The following is a 21,322-nucleotide window of genomic DNA, read 5'->3' as shown; positions in this document are numbered from 1 at the left end:
TCGGTGCTTACCAGAGTTAAGATGGATCTAGACTAATAATACCTAAAAGCAAATCTCCTTAATACAAGAGAAAACATAATTAGAAACAATAATCCATCCAATAATAACAACAATAATAATACAATAATTAATTTTTTTACCATTACAAGGAACAAATTGACTAATAACGATAATAATATAACAATAAAATTATAACAAACAAAGACCCAAGGTAACAATTAATCTAGTAATTGACTAATAACGATAATAATATAACAATAAAATTATAACAAACAAAGACCCAAGGTAACAATTAATCTAGTAAGACCTTTACTGCGACAAAACTTTTAAAGTTTCTCATAATTCCACCATGATCCGAGTCATATAGTGAAAAATTACCGAAAAATTCGGGATTGATTAAAACTTTGATTTCCTATGTTATCAAATCTTGGTAATAGGAAAGAAGTATGTTACAAGATTAGATAACCATAGGTTAAAATGTTTGAGTCAATAATTCACCGTTATAATAATATAACTTATATAAAATAAATCTACCCTTTCAATATTTAAAAATACTATAATTATCATTAACTTATAAAAATGAATTGAAGACTCTTAAATACCTTTCTTAGAATACAAAATAATTTAATAGCATTCGAAAAAATGCATGTGTGGAAAACAAATAAATAAAAAAAATTCACAACCCATTTAATCCACAACAAAACAAAATTGCCCGCCTTAAATATTTCACCCTATCACCCATCTCACCAACAAACGATGACCTTTTTGCGACATTCCAAGCATCTCTCGAATTTAAAAGAAATATTTCATTTCCAGTAACTTAGCTAAAATAAAAATCTCATTGCCACTCACGCAGTTAAAATAAAAAAAGACTCGTGTCAATCCGAGGAGGGTGCCCACCACGTGGATAACACTATCCACCATCCAGAAAGTCGACCATACCCGCCAATTTAGCGCGCAGATACCAACTTTTCCCTGCCCATCAAAGTTGGAGGAGACCCGCCAAAAATAGCCACACGCCGACCCCACCTCCAAGAAATTTCCTTAATTCGTTTTGTAATCGAAATCTCCTATTGACCAACGACTTTATTTAAACGTTAAAACCTTCGTCATCGTTGCAGTTGAACACGGCAGGCAAGCTCTGTTAGGTTTTTTTTATTCAATTATTTTAGTGGTGTCTTTAGCAGGCGTAGGGCGGGGCGGTTTTAAATAAGTAGACGCCTTCTCATCATCAATTTGTCCCCAAGCCTGGGCGATTAGTGGGGTTTTCCGTGTGGTTGTTGTGTGTCGTGCTTATCCATGAGCCAATATGCATATAATCGGCGCCACCGCTCTCCTTAGAGCGACTCGAACCTCGTTCCACCCCTCCATAGCTCGAGCTGTTTCGACATCCAATTTTTCTTCGTCATCCTCCCCGTTTTCTCCTCGATCTCAGTCAGTTGCAGCCCTCAGAGGGTTTCCAACCGGTTCTCAGGCCGTAAAATCTTTAAATACCTCGTCTTTCGCAGGCGATCAGTCGCGGTTCCGGAGCTTGCTAGGGTTTCATCACTGTAATTTAAATCACGGGCTCAGAGCGCACGCGAGATCATCCGCTGCCGTTCTCAGCCCTGTCGAACGGAAAATGTCCACCATGGGTAAGTAAACAACTCTTCTCATCCCTCTGCTTTGAATAAAATTGCAGAGCCTTAAAATATCTACCCAGGGCGATGCTTTTTGGCCTTTTCATTTGTTTGTTTACCGGATCGGCGATATTCTTCTTGATATGAATGTTCTGCGTCTACTTTTTGTATCTTCAATCATTTTCACCCATTTGTTTCCGTGAATATCTGCGATTACTCTAAAAGAATCTTAGCGCACGTCGATCGTGTTAAATTTCAATTCGCCATTCCACCTATGTTTTGAAGTAATTGCTGTCATCTAAATCTGGTATTTTAACAATTTTTTTTCTAAAATATGAACGATCGACACTTAACTAGTGATATCTCTGTCCTTTTTCTGCCTGCTTGTTGGAATATGCGCTTAGTATGAACAGTCTTATTTCAAATTGCAGGTGCGTCTCTTTTATTTTGATATTTTGACGTAAATATCGAGATCTAAATCTGCTTGTAAAGTAAATATTGTGATCTATTCATCTTTTCTTCCTTGAAATGAACATCATTTATAGTAAATAGATAGCTGAAGCTATTATAAAATATTTTAATCAGTATTTCTCATATGCCTTATGGCATATAGCTAGCTGTTAAATTAAGGCATACTTGCAATACTTCTTATTTAGCACTTCAATCTGCTGGTGATACCAATATTTAAAACATGTTTGATGTCATGCCTTGGTTGAGGGTGCCACCATCATACTGTTGTAGCACATCAAATAAGCCTTTTGCATGTGGGAAACAATTCTGAGTTGAAGAGACTGTAACATAGAAACTTTAGAGGTGTTGTTGACTGCTACAAGTCTGAAGTTCTACCCAGAAATAGCGCTTCTTGAGGAATTTTCCTATGAGAGAGTTCTTGGACCATATACATCTGAATCTTATGTGTCTGCCTCATAACCACCAGAAAAGAAAGAAGTATAGCTTATGCTTCGTTATGTAATCCAGATTGTGGGTGCTCATCAAACAACACTGGGATTTCATGGCATCCTTTGTGTAGATCACAAATCCATTAGCACATGTCAAGCATCCCAGTTAACAATGAACACCTTGGCAATCAGACCTCAATTAGGCTTTGACAGAAAGTGCTTCTACAACTATTAAGTGGCATCGTATTCTTCCACACAGTACACCAGTTGGCCTCCAAAATACTTGAACCCACATTAAAGAACTTTTCTCATTTTGCTTTCAAGCTGGAAGGGGTCTTATTGTTGGGTTTTGGACCTGGATTACATACTTCTAGATGTTTTTTGATGATGGCCATGCTGCAAATAAGCTGACTCTGCTATAAATGTGCCTTTTCCAGCTGAACTGTATTTGAAAGGGTGATTGCGCGACCTCATTAATACCTCAAATAGGCACAGATTACCTTATTTGTTACGCCAAAATCCTTCATAATGTGGTTGGCATACATTTCTCTTCAGAACATACAGGACAACCAATGATTTGGCCTCTAATAAGATCAAGGAATAGACTCTCCTTTAAGATATTACAGAATATACTTTTAAGATATATATATATGTTGTATTAAGATATGCCAACAAACCCATGTAACATCACCATAATCATACATGTCCTATTTTGTTAGGCCCTATAATAGTGAAGATATCATAGGAGTCTTTGCATCAAGGACTTCTCCAGTAGCATTGACCAACAGAGAATTAAAACACAATGCTTGACTTAGCAAATTTCTCAGTCTACTGTATCCTTTCATCTATAATTTGCAACTGAAAAAGATCTATAGATCTTGAAAGTTAACTGTGCCCTCTCAAGGTTGATCCAAGTCTTGTCATGAGATCTTTCAGACCAATTGACATAAGCACTTTAACATTGCCCAAAATGATTGGGAGAAATTAGAACTGCACCTTTGGGTGCTGGTAGTGCTGCCGATACAATTTGTGAAAAGAATGCTTGTGTGTGTGTTGGGAAAACATATTGGAGATAAATGTACTGCAGTAGAGAAAAACAAGCCCCCAATCAATCAAAAGCCCCATGGGTGACTACCAACTGAAGCAATTTCTACCAAGATTCCTACATTTGTAAAGCTAAAATCCTCATATCACCCTGCAAGTCCCTGTATTGTGTGATACAAATCACATGTACAATCCTCATGCAACATGAGGGGTAACAGAAGACATGGTGTGTGACTGACCTGGATTATGCAAAACTGTTTTCTCCTTAGCCGATGCAGAACCAGCCAAAGCAGCAGCAGGTTTCTTCTCTATAGAAGCTGCTGCTCTAAGAGCATAATCATCTGTCTTCTCCTCACCTGATCCAGAACCAGCAACACTAGAAACTCTTTCTTTATTAGAGAAGCTTCAAGTTCATAATCATCTTCATCCTTGATAGTTACTCACAGTGCCTTACTGGAGGTTCTCAAATCAACTTTTATACAAGTCCTGACTGATGGTCTAGGGCAATAGACTGAATACATGGGTATCATTGGGAAATCTACATGTGGAGACTTAATACATGGGTATCTTTGGGCAATTCCACAAGTACATAGGTATCTTTGGGAAATCTACCCAGAGAGGATATCCATAATACAAATGACATTGTATGATCTCCTAAAAAGTAAGGTTCCCAACACTGGTATATTGCCATATTGTTCATGCAGGACCAGTGTTTAGGAGATGCAATTTTGTGGACAGATGAGGCAAACTCTTTTTAAGGAAAATAAACCCTTTAGACAGTTTTCTGGATGTTTTCATCTTCGAGCAGCATTCCTTCCAATTCTCAGAAACCTACTGTCTGAATATTGCTTGAGGTGGGACCCTTCCAATAAAATATGCAATGAAAAGAATGATTTCTGATCACTGTGCTTCAGGTGAAATCATTCCAGCCATATATGTAATTAAATTAATGGTTTCTGATATCATGCATTACTTGCACAATAGCAGAGATATAAAACACGATTAATCTTAGTGCAAGTAATTAATCTTCTTGGCAGTGCCATCTTGATGGGCTAATTCTACTTCTAGGATAAAAATCACATGCAGTATGATTATCCATCATACTGGATGCTTAAAGAGCTCTATGAGTTCTAAGGGCCTGGGTTTTGAGATGGTATATTTTTCAAGGCAAGTGAAGAGTTGATACAGATTATACATAGAATAACAGGTTGACCTAATACATCCTACAAGGATCCAAAAATCCTTCCAGCCATTAATTGTCATCTCTTGTTATTTCCTCATCACGAGTCTTAATTTTGCATTATCACCCTTGTTTCATTGTTCTACGTTCTTTGTTTATGAATCGAAGTAATTGATATTCTAGTAATAAATAAATATGATCTGTCAACTATAGAATCTTTACACAGATAGCATCTTGTATCATTCCTTGACATAGATGTTTGGTTAATGATGATAAAGATATTTTTTTAGTATGTTAACTTCCCAAAAAATAGATCCTTAATATATAGATGAAAATGTGATAGTAGACTTGCAAATAGAAACTTAGAATTTCCTCTATTTCCGTGTGTCTTAAAATGACTTTAAGGACCTAGTATTCTAGTAAATTAAATTGATGTATTGGTTGCACTTGTTCATAAAATTATTTCATAACCAGCATTCTACTACTAAATGGGTTGCTTAAAGTTATTAATAAATCACATCATTAAGGGCAAAAGTTGAAATGCAATACCGAATAATGACAATACATTAACAGGAGATGATTGCTGGTAATTGCTTTCATCAAGAGCTAATACTTGATGGCATTTGATAGTGATCTATTACTACATCTTATTCTTATGATGCTATTTGATATGTTGGTGCAGCGACTGAGAATGCTTTCAAGCATATTTTGACTGGCCTTCCTAAACCTGGTGGAGGAGAGTTTGGAAAGTATTACAGCCTTACAGCTCTCAATGATCCAAGGACAGGTACCTTAATTTGTTTTATCTAATAGTTCTTGGAGCAACTATCTTGTGTAGCACCAAAATGTTACTTTTATCTCTAGAAACCACAAATTTAACATCTGTTTTGTCAATAGATACTGTAATTTCTGCCTCAGATTGCATTTGCGAGATTCAATAAGCAGTGTTTTAATTTTTAAAACTTTAGCATGGGGAATACAAAGCTCTACTTAATAGTAGTCACCAATGATCCAAGTGCCCTGTCTTGTGGTCTTTATCTCTGATTGAATGCCTTAAGTAGCTTCAAGTGTAGATAATTCATTTAGTAGTGTTTTTATTCCTGTGTTGTCTGTATAGCCCTAGTTAATTTCAGCTGTGCATGAGTGTATGAAGAATCTTATTCATGAGTTGCTTAAAGGGAGGGTTATAAAAGGTGTTAAGTAGCTTCAAGTGTAGATAACTAATTTAGTAGCCATTTTATTCCTGTGTTGTGTGTATATCCGTAGTTGATTTTAGTTGAGTGCATGGTTGTATGAAGAATCTTATTCATGAGTTGCTTAAAGGGAGGGCTATAAAAGGTTAGGTTGTCATCTTAATTTAGTGTGTTTTGTTTAGTAAAATGTGTTGTCCTTGACAAGAATGAGAAAAATATTTATTCTGCCTAAAACTATAACAATTAATCCCGTCTCTTCTCAGAGTTTATTCAGTATCAGAACCCATGTATAAAATCAAGACAAAGGTACATATACAAAACACTAAGTGAGTTTGTCCATGACTGGAAAAGTGGACAACTCAAGAGCCTGTCGAGAGAGAGTGAGAGAGATAGATCTGATGATGAAGTTAATGGTGTCAAGGCCTCCTGAGTCCGATGGCTGAGGGTGAGGAGGGTGAGCTGGGAACTGGCTTACTGTTGGAGTGCTCTGGAATCATTGGGGTGGGGGTGGGGGTCTGTTAGTGTATATAGCCATTGCTTCTGGAGGTTGAGCTAGCTTGTTGTCTCCAGTGTCCACTTTCTTCCTCTTTGGAACCGTAATTTATAATAATTGTACATATTCTTGCACAGCTGGTGAGGTTAAGAAAAATCTCTTGTTATCTAATGACTCACTTGGCATATTACTGAGACTTATCTGGCATACTCTTCTTGAATCCATCCACGACTTTGTTTTTATTGCTGGACTATGTTGTTGAAATTAAAATTACCCAGGTTCACATAGTTAACTTTGTTGAAATAAAAATAATTATATACTTGGTGTTTTTGGTTAGTTTTCAAGTAGGGCATGGCTGATGTTTGGATTTCTCTATCCTTTTTGCAGATAGACTGCCTTATTCTGTCAGAATTCTTCTCGAGTCAGCAATTCGCAACTGTGATAATTTTCAAGTCACGAAGAATGACGTGGAGAAGATTCTTGATTGGGAGAATACTTCCCCAAAGCAAGTTGAAATTCCTTTTAAACCTGCTCGTGTTATTCTCCAGGTGAGTTTACTGGCATGGCTGCCTCATGCATTGTCTTTACTGTTGGTTATTGGACAGAATGCACTGCAGTTTTCCTTGTTCTGGTCATTTTTATCTGAGTATCTTTAACATTTTGGAGGGTTTAATACTTAATTTGACATTGATTTTTACCTTTTCAGGATTTCACTGGTGTGCCAGCAGTTGTTGATCTTGCTAGCATGCGTGATGGTATAAAATAACTTGGTGGTGATCCTAATAAGATCAATCCTTTGGTAGGTTATTTGTTAAGCAAATTCTATCTCTGTTAACTGAGGCTTCTGTGAGGAGAGTTAATTAGAGATTCTGCTTCTGGATCCATCACATTATGATTTAATTCTGTCAACGTTTTGAACCACATGTCAACGTTTTGAACCAACTAATGTGGTTCGAAACGTTGAGAGGATTAAAACCTAATGTGATGGATCCCGAAGCAGAATCTGTAATTTCTATCTCTAATATTTTCAGCATCATTACTTACTCAGTGCCACCAATGCAGAGATGAAATTCTTTACAGTTTGTTGCTGCTGCAGTTAAGCTTAATATTATATTTTAAGACAATTGTTTGTTTCCATAGGAAAGGGTGTAGATGTTCTGTCCTGTCTCTTTTACATTTGTTGACTTGAAGATATTCTTCTTAGCTATTTTAAGATTTAAATATTATATTACAGATCACTGGTGAGAAACAATTTCTGTATAATCCTTTAAATGCGTTGTTTTCCCAGTTACTGAAGATTGCTGATTTCTGAGGTGCATGATTATCATTATGCCTATGTTTGCTAACACGTTCTTTTCACCTACCTAAGGATTTTGGTATTGAATGAATGAAGAATTTTAATGATGTCCAAGAGACCAAAACGGTCTAAGGGACCTAGATATCCAACCCATACAACCTCATACAATCAAGTTTATCTCCATAACAGCCCTTTTGGCATGAATCATGATCAAAGAGTTTGCCATCTTGTGAAGTTTTCCTTCCCCAAACAGCTCACACAGACTGTCCACTTTCAGGTCGCTTTCGAACTGACTACGAATGGCCTTATAGGCAGGACAATCCATGATGAAGTGCCATTTGGTTTCAACCACTCCTTTCTCAAAAAAGACACAAGTTCTTTCTTCCTACTTTTCTTTGGGAACTACCCATCTAACTGTTTCGCATCTAAGATGATTGGATCTGGTCCTTAGCTGTGGCACTCTAGTTTTGCTAGTATTTACTTGCACCCCCACCTCTTGACAGAATAGCTCTAATGCCTTCAAATGCTCTCTCAAACCATGAGCATATTTTGCAATTAGAATAAGATCGTCTGCATTTAGAATAAGAATAATATTAAACTGTAAATATCATTTATTGTTTCTGTATTTCTGATATTTTCTGTTTTAAGCAATATTACTCTTTTGTCTACAGGTACCCGTGGACCTTGTTGTTGATCATTCAGTTCAAGTAGATGTAGCTAGATCTGAAAATGCATTGCTTGCAAACATGGAGTTTGAATTTAATCGCAACACAGAAAGGTTTGCTTTCCTCAAGTGGGGCTCAACTGCTTTTGAGAACATGCTCGTTGTTCCTCCGGGTTCTGGTATTGTACACCAGGTAAAATATTTAGCTTATGCACATTCTGAAGGTCATATAGTTTTGATTGGTCTGTGCCAGCATCTGCAGTTGAAATTTGGAAGTGTCAGTGTTTACCAACTGGAATATTTAATTAATGCTTTCTGAACTATTTTTCCCCAAATTTTTAGTTTTGGTTTTAAATATGTTTAAATGAGTGATGCTATATCATGAGACCTCTGAGAATATGAATAGCTAAACAACATTGTTGGCCCTGCAGGTGAATTTGGAATATCTGGGAAGGGTGGTATTTAATGCCAATGGTCTACTTTATCCGGATAGTGTTGTTGGAACTGATTCCCACACAACTATGATAGATGGATTAGGTGTTGCTGGCTGGGGAGTTGGAGGAATTGAAGCAGAAGCTGCTATGCTTGGCCAGGTAATCTGGTTTGAAAATATAGATGTTGCTTTTTCCCCAGGAGAAAAATCATATTCTTTTCATGTGAAAAGATATTCTATACATGCATGATGCATTCCCAACCATCGAAAATAGTTTCCAAAAAGGTATATTGATAGGACGATCAAAAAATCCTGAGGGGACTACCCCGAGAAGGGAGAATTTAACCAAAGGCTCAAATACAACTCTTCTACGAAAAACAGCTCAACATCAGTTAAGGCTCTCAAAAATAAAATCTCAGAGTACTGTATTCAGTGTTGAAAGCATCATCTAAAAACGATAATGCCCAAATGGGCCACCATTATACATCATGATAGGGTAAACAACAGTAAAAATGAGGTGAGCCACAGCCTACACCATCATAAGTCGTCATCATCATCTAAAAAGTTAAATTGAGCAGCGACCTGCACATTGGCATCATTACATCAAGAGTAACAAGGTGCTCTACAGCCCAGTATGATGGAGATGTTGTTACATATGTGGGTAACATTTACATGTCGACTTAAAAAAATATAAACTCTAACAAATATTAATAAATTATATTCTTTTTTCCAGGTTACACTGCCTAAGGAAAACCCTGGAGTACTTTCCCTCATTATTTTGAGGATGTTACCCAAGATAAACCATAGAAACTTTAAGGAACAAGGCTGGTTAATAACAGTGTTGAAGCCATTTTTGACAATATACTCATAAAGAGCTCAACATGTCACCTGTGGGAATTGAACCTGGGTGGGGATGATAACAATCATTCCTCCTCCCAACCACCTGAACTAGACCCAAATGACTAATAATATTATATGTTACATACACGCACACCCCTAATATAAGAACTGCTATATAGGAGATAAAAATGAAAGATCAAATTTTACTAAAATAGAAATACCATTAATATGATTCTTACATAGAAATATTGTCATCCTCTATTCCTCTTAGCCATCTTAAATGATCAAAGTAATTTACACCTAACAAGATTTGATACCTCTCAGAACTTGATATTTCTGGACTTAAGATGGATCGATGCTGGTATATAGGAACAGCTTCCTCAAAAAAATAGAAAATAATACTGTTTGATAACAGTTATCAAACAGTATTATCAAATAAACATCTGGAAAGATACTGAGTGTGCCCATCGCTCTTGAGTCTTGATTTGAGCACAGTCCATGAAATAGCATCCAGAGATAGGCCAGCTTTGATAGAGGGAGTCTGCATATGAGAATGAAATGGGCCTCAAGAACAGGTTCAGCATCCTACTTCCCCTTTTAGTCATTTGATTCTTCATAGAATCACAATAAATATGAATATGTGAAACTCCTTTTTCAAGCAGCAAGCATTACTAATAACGTTAAAGCTTTCCTATCAAAGAAAGCTCATGCACTGTATTTGTCAATAAGATTAGGGGCAATTTGTCTACACAGTTGAATTAGGCTGAGACTTGAGCTTCCAAAGACAACTTTGTGCTGCCCACACCTGCCAGGTCCATGCTTATTTCTTTAGCTTAGATATAGTCATCCAATTGAGATACAACATCCCTGTCCAGTCCCAGTAAACCTTGACTCTTCCATCCCGGGGACCAAATTGTAGTTCTACATGCCTTTCTCGTGGAGTGAATTAGTAATATTTCTGGACAGACAAAGCATTCCCACACCAACGGATGTTGTCTTTTGTATGATGTTATCCGTAAAATGGGTTGCTGATTTTCAAAATTAAATGCTCCTTGAACAAATGTAGTCATGATTCATGAAAAACGTTTTAACCCACGGGAGTTCTGTATCATTCACAGTGTTGTTTATAATTTGAGTGAATGTTCCATGAATAAATGTAGTTATGAAAAATGTTTTAACCCACAGAAGTTCTTATCACAGTGTTGTTTATAAGTTAAGTGAATGAGGGAATGCTTTTCTGACAGTGCATTGAAAGTCTCTTAATATAGGGTATAAAGTGGACAGCATCCATTTTTTTCCAGAGGAAATCTTGCCAAAAACCCGTCATATTGCAGAATTAGGGCTTATACAGTAACTTATTATACTTTATACTGTGGACAGGAGCCATGCCATTTAGATGATGCATAAGTCTTACCAATTGGAAGTAACCAGTAATTCAATTTAAAACTGCACAATTAATGATATATTTCAGTTGTTGAATATTTACTAAGTTAAGGTGTACTCGAGTGTGTTTTTGTTGTTTAGGTATAGATCCAAGACTCATTTAAATGTTTTCTGGAGTCAGTATGTTGTGGAAGTACTTATGAACATTTTGTTATGCATCTGCAGCCAATGAGTATGGTTCTTCCTGGTGTTGTTGGTTTCAAATTAACTGGCACTTTGAACAATGGAGTGACAGCTACGGACTTGGTTCTAACGGTGACTCAAATTTTACGAAAGCATGGTGTGGTTGGTAAATTTGTTGAGTTCTATGGTAGGTGTCACTTGGTGCATCTTCACTTTTTATAGTGTTTTCATGGTTGCAAGTTTTTAAAGCTCTAGGGTTAGTGCTTTGTATTACTTTACAGAACTGGAAGACCTTTCTTTTGAGGCTTATTGTTATCATGGTACCAATTTAGGTGATGGCATGGGTGAATTATCACTTGCCGATCGAGCAACTATTGCAAACATGTCTCCAGAGTATGGGGCAACCATGGGATTTTTCCCTGTAGATCATGTTACTCTGCAGTATTTGAGGTTAACAGGTCGCAGTGATGAGACTGTGAGGATTTCTATCTCTCTGATTGCACTGTAAGTTAATTGCATTTGGCATTCTTCTGTGCTGCTAATATATTCTGGGGCCATTTACAGGTGAAGATGATTGAGGCCTACCTCCGTGCCAACAAAATGTTTGTGGACTATAATGAGGTGGCATGCATTGTAGTTTTTAAATTTTTTGATGGGAATTGTGTTTTTTTTAATGGGGATTGTATTTGTTGATTTTGTCTCATTAAATGCTTGAATTACAGCCACAAATAGAGAGGTCTTATTCATCCTACTTGGAATTGGATCTTTCATCTGTTGAACCTTGTATATCAGGACCAAAACGGTAAATGCTTTTCTAGACTTTTAGCTGCTGTTTTAGGTATTTGATTTTTGCAAAAACCAGTGCAGTCTTGTCTTTATTTTGAAATAATGACAGATCTCAAATTAGTTTACTGTGTTAGAAAAGGCTGATATGGAATATTGTGTTTTATCCCTCTGGTTGTTTTAGACCTCATGATCGGGTTACTCTCAAGGAAATGAAATCTGATTGGCATGCTTGCCTAGACAACAAGGTTGGGTTTAAGGTGAGGTTAATATGCTGGCTTTCATTTTTTACAAGAATTAAAATGATTTATATGTACAGATGAGCATAGTTATTTCATCATTTAGTAAACTCAATTGCCTTAGGCATAGGATTCTTGCTGTTTCATAGCATTGAATGAATTTCATAATTGAATTGAATAAACTAATAACCAATTTTGCAATTGTTTCTTCATCGATCAAGAATTTCAATTTTGTAAAAGAATCAAGAAAGGGATTTGATGTTTTGAAATGAACAACTTTGGACATTGATTTGAACAACTCACTGAATAGTCAATAATTTAGATAAGGAATTTCTAAATTGCCAAATTAAAACTTCTCTTCTAATGAATTAAATCAGTAAAGAACAAGTTCATTTTATGCAACACCAAATAGTCCAAGATATTTGGAATACAGTAAAAAAATCCTTTGGGACATGTCCCTTCAATAACTAATTATCAATCAATTAATCAATAATGATTGTTATTATTTCTATTATTTTTATATATTATATTCATAACAAAATCTCATTTCTCTTATACAAGGTGCATTTTGATAAGAATAAAGTTTATGGTCATCCAATTGAAAGGGGCTTATCTTTGGACACGAGTGGATTCATCAGTCGCATTTGTATTGTGTTATAAATACTTAATAGTTGTGATGATTCAGTGAATCCTTTTTTAAACCTATCAAAATATTTTTGATACTTATGTTTTAGAGAGTGTTTTATTGGTCAGGTTATTTTTTTGGAATGTAAAGTTTAGTATGTGATAGTATTGTTAATGTTGCTTTAACAAACTATTTATTGTCATCCACAGGGTTTTGCCATTCCGAAAGAGAAACAAGAAAAAGTTGTGAAGTTTACATACAATGGTGCACCTGCTGAACTAAGACATGGTGATGTTGTTATAGCGGCTATCACCAGTTGCACGAACACATCAAATCCTAATGTCATGCTTGGGGCTGGCCTTGTTGCAAAGAAAGCTTGTGAATTAGGTCTGGAGGTATGTGTTTTCTGTTTGTGGTGATGTTGAAGTACCTTCGAATGGATTCTGTTTATATTGTTTCTACTTGAAATATGGCACCTGTGAGACTTTTGTTGGCGCTCTGGTCAGGAGGACCAACAAAATAAAAATAAAAATTCAAAACTGCAGCAACTCAAAAATATTGCAGACATGAACACAGTAATAAACTGCTTCCATTAAATCCCCTGGTCACTGCATGTGAATCTAAACTGGAAATATAAAGAGAAAAATGAAACATATAGCAAAAATAACCACAGAACGCTGGAATTATAAACTAAATAGCTGCACAAAGTTAAAAGTGAACTATATCTGAACCACAAAAATACTGCTGCAGCTATACCGATCAAAGGAATCTGGATTCACTTTAGCGTACACAAGAATTTACGTCAAAATATGCAGCCCTCCCTGCCATGGCGGCAGGGAGGCTGCACTGCCCTTCCAAAGCTCCTCCCACACCCAAGAACCCTATGCACAATTCTAGCAAAAGGCCCACATTCATACTCTCGTTCAACTCCTCAAAAATCCCTAACCCTAGAAGCATGAGAGGTAAAATTTTATTATTTTAACAAAACTATCTCTAACTGTCTTTCCCTCCTTATGACCAATGTTGCACGAAGCAGGGACGCGGAAGCGTCATTTCCCAAAAATCTAGGAAGCATCTACGAAATATATATTATTTTAATATTTTTTTGCATTTATATTAAAAAACATCCAAAATACCAAATTAATTGTAGAAAATACGGAAGCATGCATATTTGTACATAAATCAAGATAGATATGGCATCCATTGTACATTAATGATTAATTATTCAAGCATCAACCATCTAGAAGTTAGTTCTTCTCCTCTTGTCTAGCCTTTTCCTTTACCTCGATTGTCTAGGGATATTAGTCAACATTGCCCAATTTTAATCAAATTACCTAATCCAAGCCTTAAAATATGGTAGAAAAAGCTTAACATGCTTGATCCATGATTCTGACTTGATTGAAAAGTAATTTTTTGCCAAGGGCATGACAAAGGAGTTCAACAATTAACACCGGCAACACTAGGGTACATATAGGGCTTGGTGTTCTTGATTAAATGCTAATCACACACCCTCATACATGATATAATCTAATGAAATGCCCCAATCCCATTGATCCTGAATTCCTGAAAAGTGTCAAGTCTGCTGAATTTTGAATAGGATATCAAATTCTATTTTCTCCATACAAAGTCCAATGAGGCTGGAACCACTCTCAAACATCCTGAGTCATTTCATGGTAATATTAAAAATTTACGTAAAAGTGACATTCTCCTTTATTTTTCGACATTCTCTTTTATTTTTCATTTTCATAAGGTTAGCATTACCATGAGGGAGCATCTAGGGAGCATCAAGGGAACACCTTGGGAGCTTCTGAGAAGCCCCAACCCAACTTAATTGAAAGAAAGTAAATAAATAAATTTAGAACCATGTGGAACCACTTGTCTCCCTTCGGATCTGCTTGGGATTTGTACGAATCATTGCCTAATCCGCAGCGGATCCAGGGAGAATCCATTGTTTAATCTGCGGTTCGGAAATCCGGAACTGTGGATCGGGTCGATACAGTTGCGAATTTCTAGGAATCGTCTTTGTTGGCTTGATCTGCGGTTCCGAAATTCCAAACTGCGGATCCGATGGCAGATCATCCATGGATCTGTACAAGACGCGATTCTTGGTTTGGATCCTTGGAGGGGTGTTTCGTGTAACACTGCTTATGACATGCACATTTCACAACATTTCAGTTACATTTCCTTCCATTTGCATTTTACTCTTCATTTTGCATATTTCATTTACATTTACATGAAATTTTCCTAATTAACCCAAAGTTGAACCTGGGCTCCGACAGGCCCCTGACACAAAATCCTGGCTCCTCTACAAGCCAGCTGCAGGCGGACACCCATGCTTGCTTATGCTGCTGCTGCGCGGTCCAAATCCTCCTCTGAATGCTGAACTGCATAGCTGCTCCCCTACTCTATTATTCTATTATGCGCATCCTCCTGGTACACATCTTCCTCCTATGGCGTCCCAGCCTCCTGCTCGCAAGACCCCCATTCTTTCTCCTTCTCTACTCTAATATCTACTGCAGCCTGCAATTAGCTCCCTGTTGGTCTCCCTCCTTCATCTATCCCTGTCTGTCTTCTTATCCCTGTCTGCTGCATCTGCTCAGATACTCTGTCCTTTCACTTGCCAGAGCCATTGGATTTCTCTGCTTCTGTTGGGTTAGGGTCTTCAGCTGTCAATCTTTGTGTCTCTCCTGTACCTTCTGCTTGTCTGGGACATTAGAAAAAGGCAGTGTGGCAGCTGGTTTGATCAGGACCAGCTAATTGCACCTGTGGTAGTCTTAATAAAGATCGCCTATATCCTTTGCCTAGATTTCCTTTCTGCACTACTCGGGCATTTGAGAGCCAACAAACGGAAAAACAAAATGACAAAAATACCACAAAATAAAATGGCCCGCAACAAAAGTTTAAAATTTCTGTGTCCTATGTAGTTGTGATTGTGGCTCCCCCTGCACAATTTGGTTCTTACCTTCAATTTTTTCTTCTCTGCGGCACTCTAGCTATGCTGCTATCTTGATGGAAGTGCCAATGTTGTATTCCATGGCAACCTTGGCGAGAAAAAGGTTATCGGTCCTTGAATCCTTCAGACTGAAGAATAGCATAGTCTCCACTGTTTCCTGCAGCACAGCCGGTGCCAGCGTTGTTTCCTCTTGAAATTAATCTATCAGTATTTGTGTCCTTTATGATGCAAGAATTGTTATGTGCTTTCCTTTCCACATGTATTACTCATCAAACCTTTGGCATTTTTCATGGTTTTCAATCGATTCACCTAACAATGCCAGGTATTGTCCGCTGTATCTCCACACTGGAAGCAGTAGAAGAACCAGCTGTCGGCCCACCCTTGGATACCCCGGGCTTCGCAGCACAACATACTCTACAGAAGCACGTGGCCGTGAGAACAGTGAGCTGTAGTGGTCCCTCCCTCAGAACACCAGAGCCAAGAGAGAGCATGGCAGTGTCAACACCGCACAAGCTCAAAACACCGAAAAGCTTCCTGATTGTGCAATGGAGGAACTGCGCAGCCACCTTGTCACTGCATTGTCTCCTGTCCATGCACCTGCGCAGCTAGTCAAGCTTTCCTTCCATGTGCAGCCAACTACTTCTCTGTCACCCCTTCATTCACCTCTGCGGCACTGCCTTGTCGCATTCTCTTCACAGTGAAATCATTCCTCCACAGCGCAGTGTGTTGGCTGCAGCGCAATCCTGTGTGAGGTCAACTCGTTGTCTCTGACCTTTGGAAGGTGCTGTGGAGAGACCAAAAGTTCCTTTTCTGCAGCCGTGCCCAACTGGTGGCTTTGACTGTCTAAGTGATCAACATTATGATACCAAGTCCCATTAATAAACACTTCATTGCAGTTTGGCACAGATCCACCTCGAACATTCCAGATTTTGGAGTTCCAACTCATTCCAAGAACTGACAACTTCCAATGCTGCAACTTCTAGTACGACTGTCCATATGTGTGTGTAATACTACCTCGGGTCCATGCAATAAATACTTCGACACTACCAGTTTGCCATTGCCTTGCAGAATGGAAATATTCAAGGGTTGCACTGAATTAAAAAATATGGAAACCCTGGACATGTTCTCCCTCGAGCCTTAATAGGTTGTAGTGATATTAGTCATAAGAACGGCTGGTTTCCAAAGAACAACATCAATCACTAGACCACCGGGGACAAACTGTCATTAAGAATCCTCTGTTGATCATTCAGAATCAAAAGTTTTCCAGCCAAGATGTTTATTCTTCTGTATTCTTTCTGAAGTTGCAGGCTGGACAGGCCCACAACCCCCTTCCAACCACAGAGTCGTTTACTTGGGCTCTCCACCGCTGCTGCCACCCAGCTGGAGAGGGAAACCAAGCTTTCCGGCTCTGTACCGTGGCAGGGTACTATTCTACCACAAGACTTGGGTTCAATTCCTGGATGGTGCACTTTGTTGGTGCTATGGCCAGGAGGGCCAACAAAATAAAAATAAAAATTAAAAACTGCAGCAAATCAAATATATTGCAGACATGAAAGCAGTTTATGGACAACACATTAACAACAAATTACACACACTGCTGCAAATAAACTGCTGGCATTAAAGCCTCTTGTCACTGCCTCTGAATCTAAACTGGAAATAAAAAGAGAGAAAAATGAAACATATAGTGAAAATAACCACAGAACGCTGGAATTATAAACTAAATAGCTGCACAAAATAAAAGTGAACCATATCTGAAGCACAAAAACACTGCTGCAGCAATACCAAACAATGGAATCCAGATTCACATTAGCGTAGACAAGAATTGAGATCAAAATATGCTGCGCTGCCCTTCCAAAGCTCCTCCCACACCTAAGAACCATATGCAGAAGTCAAACAAAAGACCCACACTCGTACTCTCATTCAGCTCCTCTAAAATCCCTAACCCTAGAAGCATGAGAGGGAATATTTTGTTTTTTTTTTTAACAAAAATATCCGTCTTTCCCTCCTTATGACATGCACATTTCACAACATTTCAATTACGTTTCCTGTCATTTGCATTTTACTCTTCATCTTGCATATTTCATTTACATTTACATGAAAACTTCCTAATTAACCCAAATTTGAACCTGGGCTCCAAGAACTTTAATTTATAGTTTAGTCAGAAGTTGGTGACGAAATTTGGTGAATATTCCTACTTTTTTGAAATTTCAATTTGCCACCGTTTTTCAGGTCAAACCATGGATTAAGACCAGTCTTGCCCCAGGATCTGGAGTTGTTACTAAGTACTTGAAGCGGAGGTATTTTCATGTTCTAAATGACAAATGCATGATGGAAATGGCATATTTAGGTTATGTAACATCATTAATCTGGGTGTTTGCAGTGGCCTGGATAAGTACTTAGATCAACAAGGCTTTCAACTTGTTGGGTATGGATGTACTACATGTATTGGAAACTCGGGAGATCTTCATGAATCAGTGAGCTCTGCTATTGCTGAAAATGGTAATTTCCCTGTGGTGTTGGGAGTTATTTCATTATGTTTCAAAAAGAAAGCCAAAGAGATACCTTAATGTGCTAAGAAAAGCAAAAGGGACAGGCTGACAGCCTACCATTCTAATAAAGTTTACTGTCATAGTTGGTTTCTCACTATTGATCGTTTTCTTTCAGATTTAGTTGCGTCAGCTGTGCTGTCTGGCAACAGAAATTTTGAAGGGCGTGTTCATCCTCTGACGCGGGCAAACTACCTTGCTTCCCTCCGCTTGTAGTTGCATATGCTCTTGCTGGCACTGTAAGTTTTGACCACTCATCCCTTTCTGGTTTATGGAACAACGTTTTATGTTTAAACATTGGAAACTTGGTCCTTGGATGTGAATTCCCACGTCATTGTTAATGCTATAGGTTGACATTGATTTCGAGACGGAGCCTATTGGTACTGGAAAGGATGGGAAGAAAGTTTACTTCAGAGATATCTGGCCTTCAACTGAAGAAATAGCAGAGGTTAGGATGAGTTGGTTTTTGAATGTATTGTTTTAATGAACTGGTCATCTATCAGAGACATGAGTTGTTTTTTGTAGTGCTGAAATCCTGAAGCCATTACTTGTGCTATACAGGTTGTACAATCTGCTGTCCTACCAGACATGTTTAAGCAAACATATGAAGCAATAACAAAGGGCAATCCTATGTGGAACCAGCTTCCTGTTCCAACTGGCACTTTGTATACGTGGGATCCAAAATCCACATACATACATGATCCTCCATATTTTAAAGAGATGACAATGACTCCTCCTGGTCCACATGGCGTGAAAGATGCATACTGTTTGCTTAACTTGGGGGACAGCATAACAACAGATCACATTTCTCCTGCAGGCAACATCCAGAAAGATAGTCCAGCAGCAAAGTATCTTATGGAACGTGGAGTTGATAGAAAAGACTTCAATTCCTATGGAAGTCGTCGAGGAAATGATGAAATCATGGCTAGAGGAACATTTGCAAATATCCGCTTGGTGAATAAGCTCTTGAATGGTGAAGTTGGGCCAAAAACCATACATATCCCCACTGGAGAGAAGTTATCTGTGTATGATGCAGCTATGGTACGTTTGTGATTTGAGTCCATTTTCAGCAGCACAATCTTTTTGGTCGTTTTACCTGATTTTTCACCATACATACACTTTCACAGAGGTACAAAAGTGCAGGGCATGATACAATTGTTCTTGCTGGATCTGAATATGGTAGTGGAAGTTCTCGGGATTGGGCTGCAAAGGGTCCAATGTTGCAGGTCTGTGTCTTTGATTTGATTTCTGTGCAAGCTTAATTTATGGTAGTTCAATATTGATATTCTACTTTTATCTAGGAAATATGAACAGTGATGGAGGAAATACAAACATGACCCGTTCTCTTCTATTGTTTATTGTTTTCAACCAGGGTGTGAAAGCTGTTATTTCAAAAAGTTTTGAGCGTATTCATCGCAGCAATTTGGCTGGCATGGGTATTATTCCATTGTGTTTCAAATCTGGTGAGGATGCTGAGTCGCTTGGCCTGACAGGGCATGAGAGATACACAATAGATATTCCTAATGATATCTCTCAACTGAAGCCGGGTCAAGACATTACTGTTACAACAGACACTGGAAAATCATTCACTTGTGTTGCAAGGTTTGATACACAGGTAATATACTGTGTATGATATCGTGATGATTTTAAACTTGTCTCTTGTTTCTACTTCAAAGAGCAGTGTCTTTGCAGTGCCTTGTAAGACTGATATTTTGTTTTTGTGATTTGGTGTTAGATTTAAGAATGTAATTCATATTTTTCATATTTGGCTTTTGCCGTACAGGTTGAATTGGAATACTTCAACCATGCAGGCATTCTTCCTTACGTTATGAGGCAGCTGGTTGGCAATCAAAAGTAGAGTAGCTGTGTCATTGAATTATGCAGGAATCCTGTTGGATAGAATGATTTTTTTATCCACAGTTTTATAAATAATTTTGACTTGAAATAATGTGCATTGGTTTATGCACAGTGGGTACACCCCGAGGGGACATTTTTGATGAGGCTATGCCGCCATTAGAATTCATGTCAGTATTTGCAGTTTACAATATTCCTCTTATTTTGTAAGAGGATAATGTGATAAAGCCTGTTATGCACTGTTCCAGTTGATATTTATTCAATTCTCTAAATGGCAGGAGATTTTGGATTCCTTATAAGCGCTATTCTGATTGATTGTTTATTTTGTTGCCTTTGGAGATGCTAACTAGATAGACGACACTTACCTAAAGAAGTCTCTTAAATAGTCTTGTTGATTGTAGGAAAGATCGAATGTGAGTTGATTTTGTTCTAGAAAAAGGTAATGGGAGATTCCGAAATACCTAAATGTTGTTGTTCCACCATTTTATTAATTCTAACCAGTGGATAGAGCCATAATATCCCCAAATGCAGACCAATGAGGGACAAATGTCAGAAAGGTTTCCAATATTTTTGTAGCAATAATCTCTTCTATGAACAAAATCGTATCCTCTCTACATTTAATATTTTTAACAATTAAAAGATGATACATTTTACAGGTCTTACAATAGCATTTCTTTAAAGTTTGGAAAGATGATCCTCCCTACGTTTAATAAATAAATACGTAAATATAAGAATAATTTACATAACCCAATGAATTTTTAGACAAAACAGAAGCAAAAGGAAAAGGATGAATAAATCCTCGGTTCTACCTTTTTTCCTCCCTTTTTCTTCTATTTTGACGTCAATTTGTGCCACTGAAGAATCACAAAGATGTTCTGTAATACAGAAGCCGAATTTTCACAATTCATTAAAGATACACGTGCCTTATCAGAATTAAAGTTATCGGATTTGTGAGATCTTGTCACTCGCGATGTAGCATCCTTAACTACTACCATCTATGATGGAGAAATATCTATATTATGAGCATCCTGCTCCTAACCATATTCATCAATTGGCAATAGTTATTTAGGGAATTGACAAATTTTTGTTTTTAG

General features: G+C 37.6%; 1 protein-coding gene across 1 annotated transcript; it reads left to right on the top strand.

The window, feature by feature from the left end:
• Positions 1-1,148: 1,148 nt before the first annotated feature.
• On the top strand, positions 1,149-20,520 carry LOC149211634 (aconitate hydratase, cytoplasmic-like). The gene is given in 21 exon segments (XM_089391555.1): positions 1,149-1,634; positions 5,425-5,529; positions 6,816-6,976; positions 7,135-7,227; positions 8,397-8,582; positions 8,821-8,982; positions 11,271-11,415; positions 11,561-11,703; positions 11,793-11,849; positions 11,951-12,030; positions 12,196-12,271; positions 13,085-13,270; positions 18,058-18,125; positions 18,209-18,327; positions 18,493-18,573; positions 18,576-18,613; positions 18,724-18,822; positions 18,936-19,415; positions 19,502-19,600; positions 19,747-19,989; positions 20,158-20,520. Coding segments are annotated over 21 exon segments (3,021 nt in total). The 5' UTR covers positions 1,149-1,309; the 3' UTR covers positions 20,233-20,520.
• The last annotated feature ends 802 nt before the right edge of the window (positions 20,521-21,322 follow it).

Source organism: Pinus tabuliformis, chromosome 1_1 (assembly GCF_031772625.1).
Source record: "Pinus tabuliformis cultivar Carrire ecotype Pingquan chromosome 1_1, CPIR1, whole genome shotgun sequence".
NCBI lineage: Eukaryota > Viridiplantae > Streptophyta > Pinopsida > Pinales > Pinaceae > Pinus > Pinus tabuliformis.
Note: the sequence above shows the minus strand (reverse complement) of the source record. Positions and strands in the feature narration are given on the sequence as shown.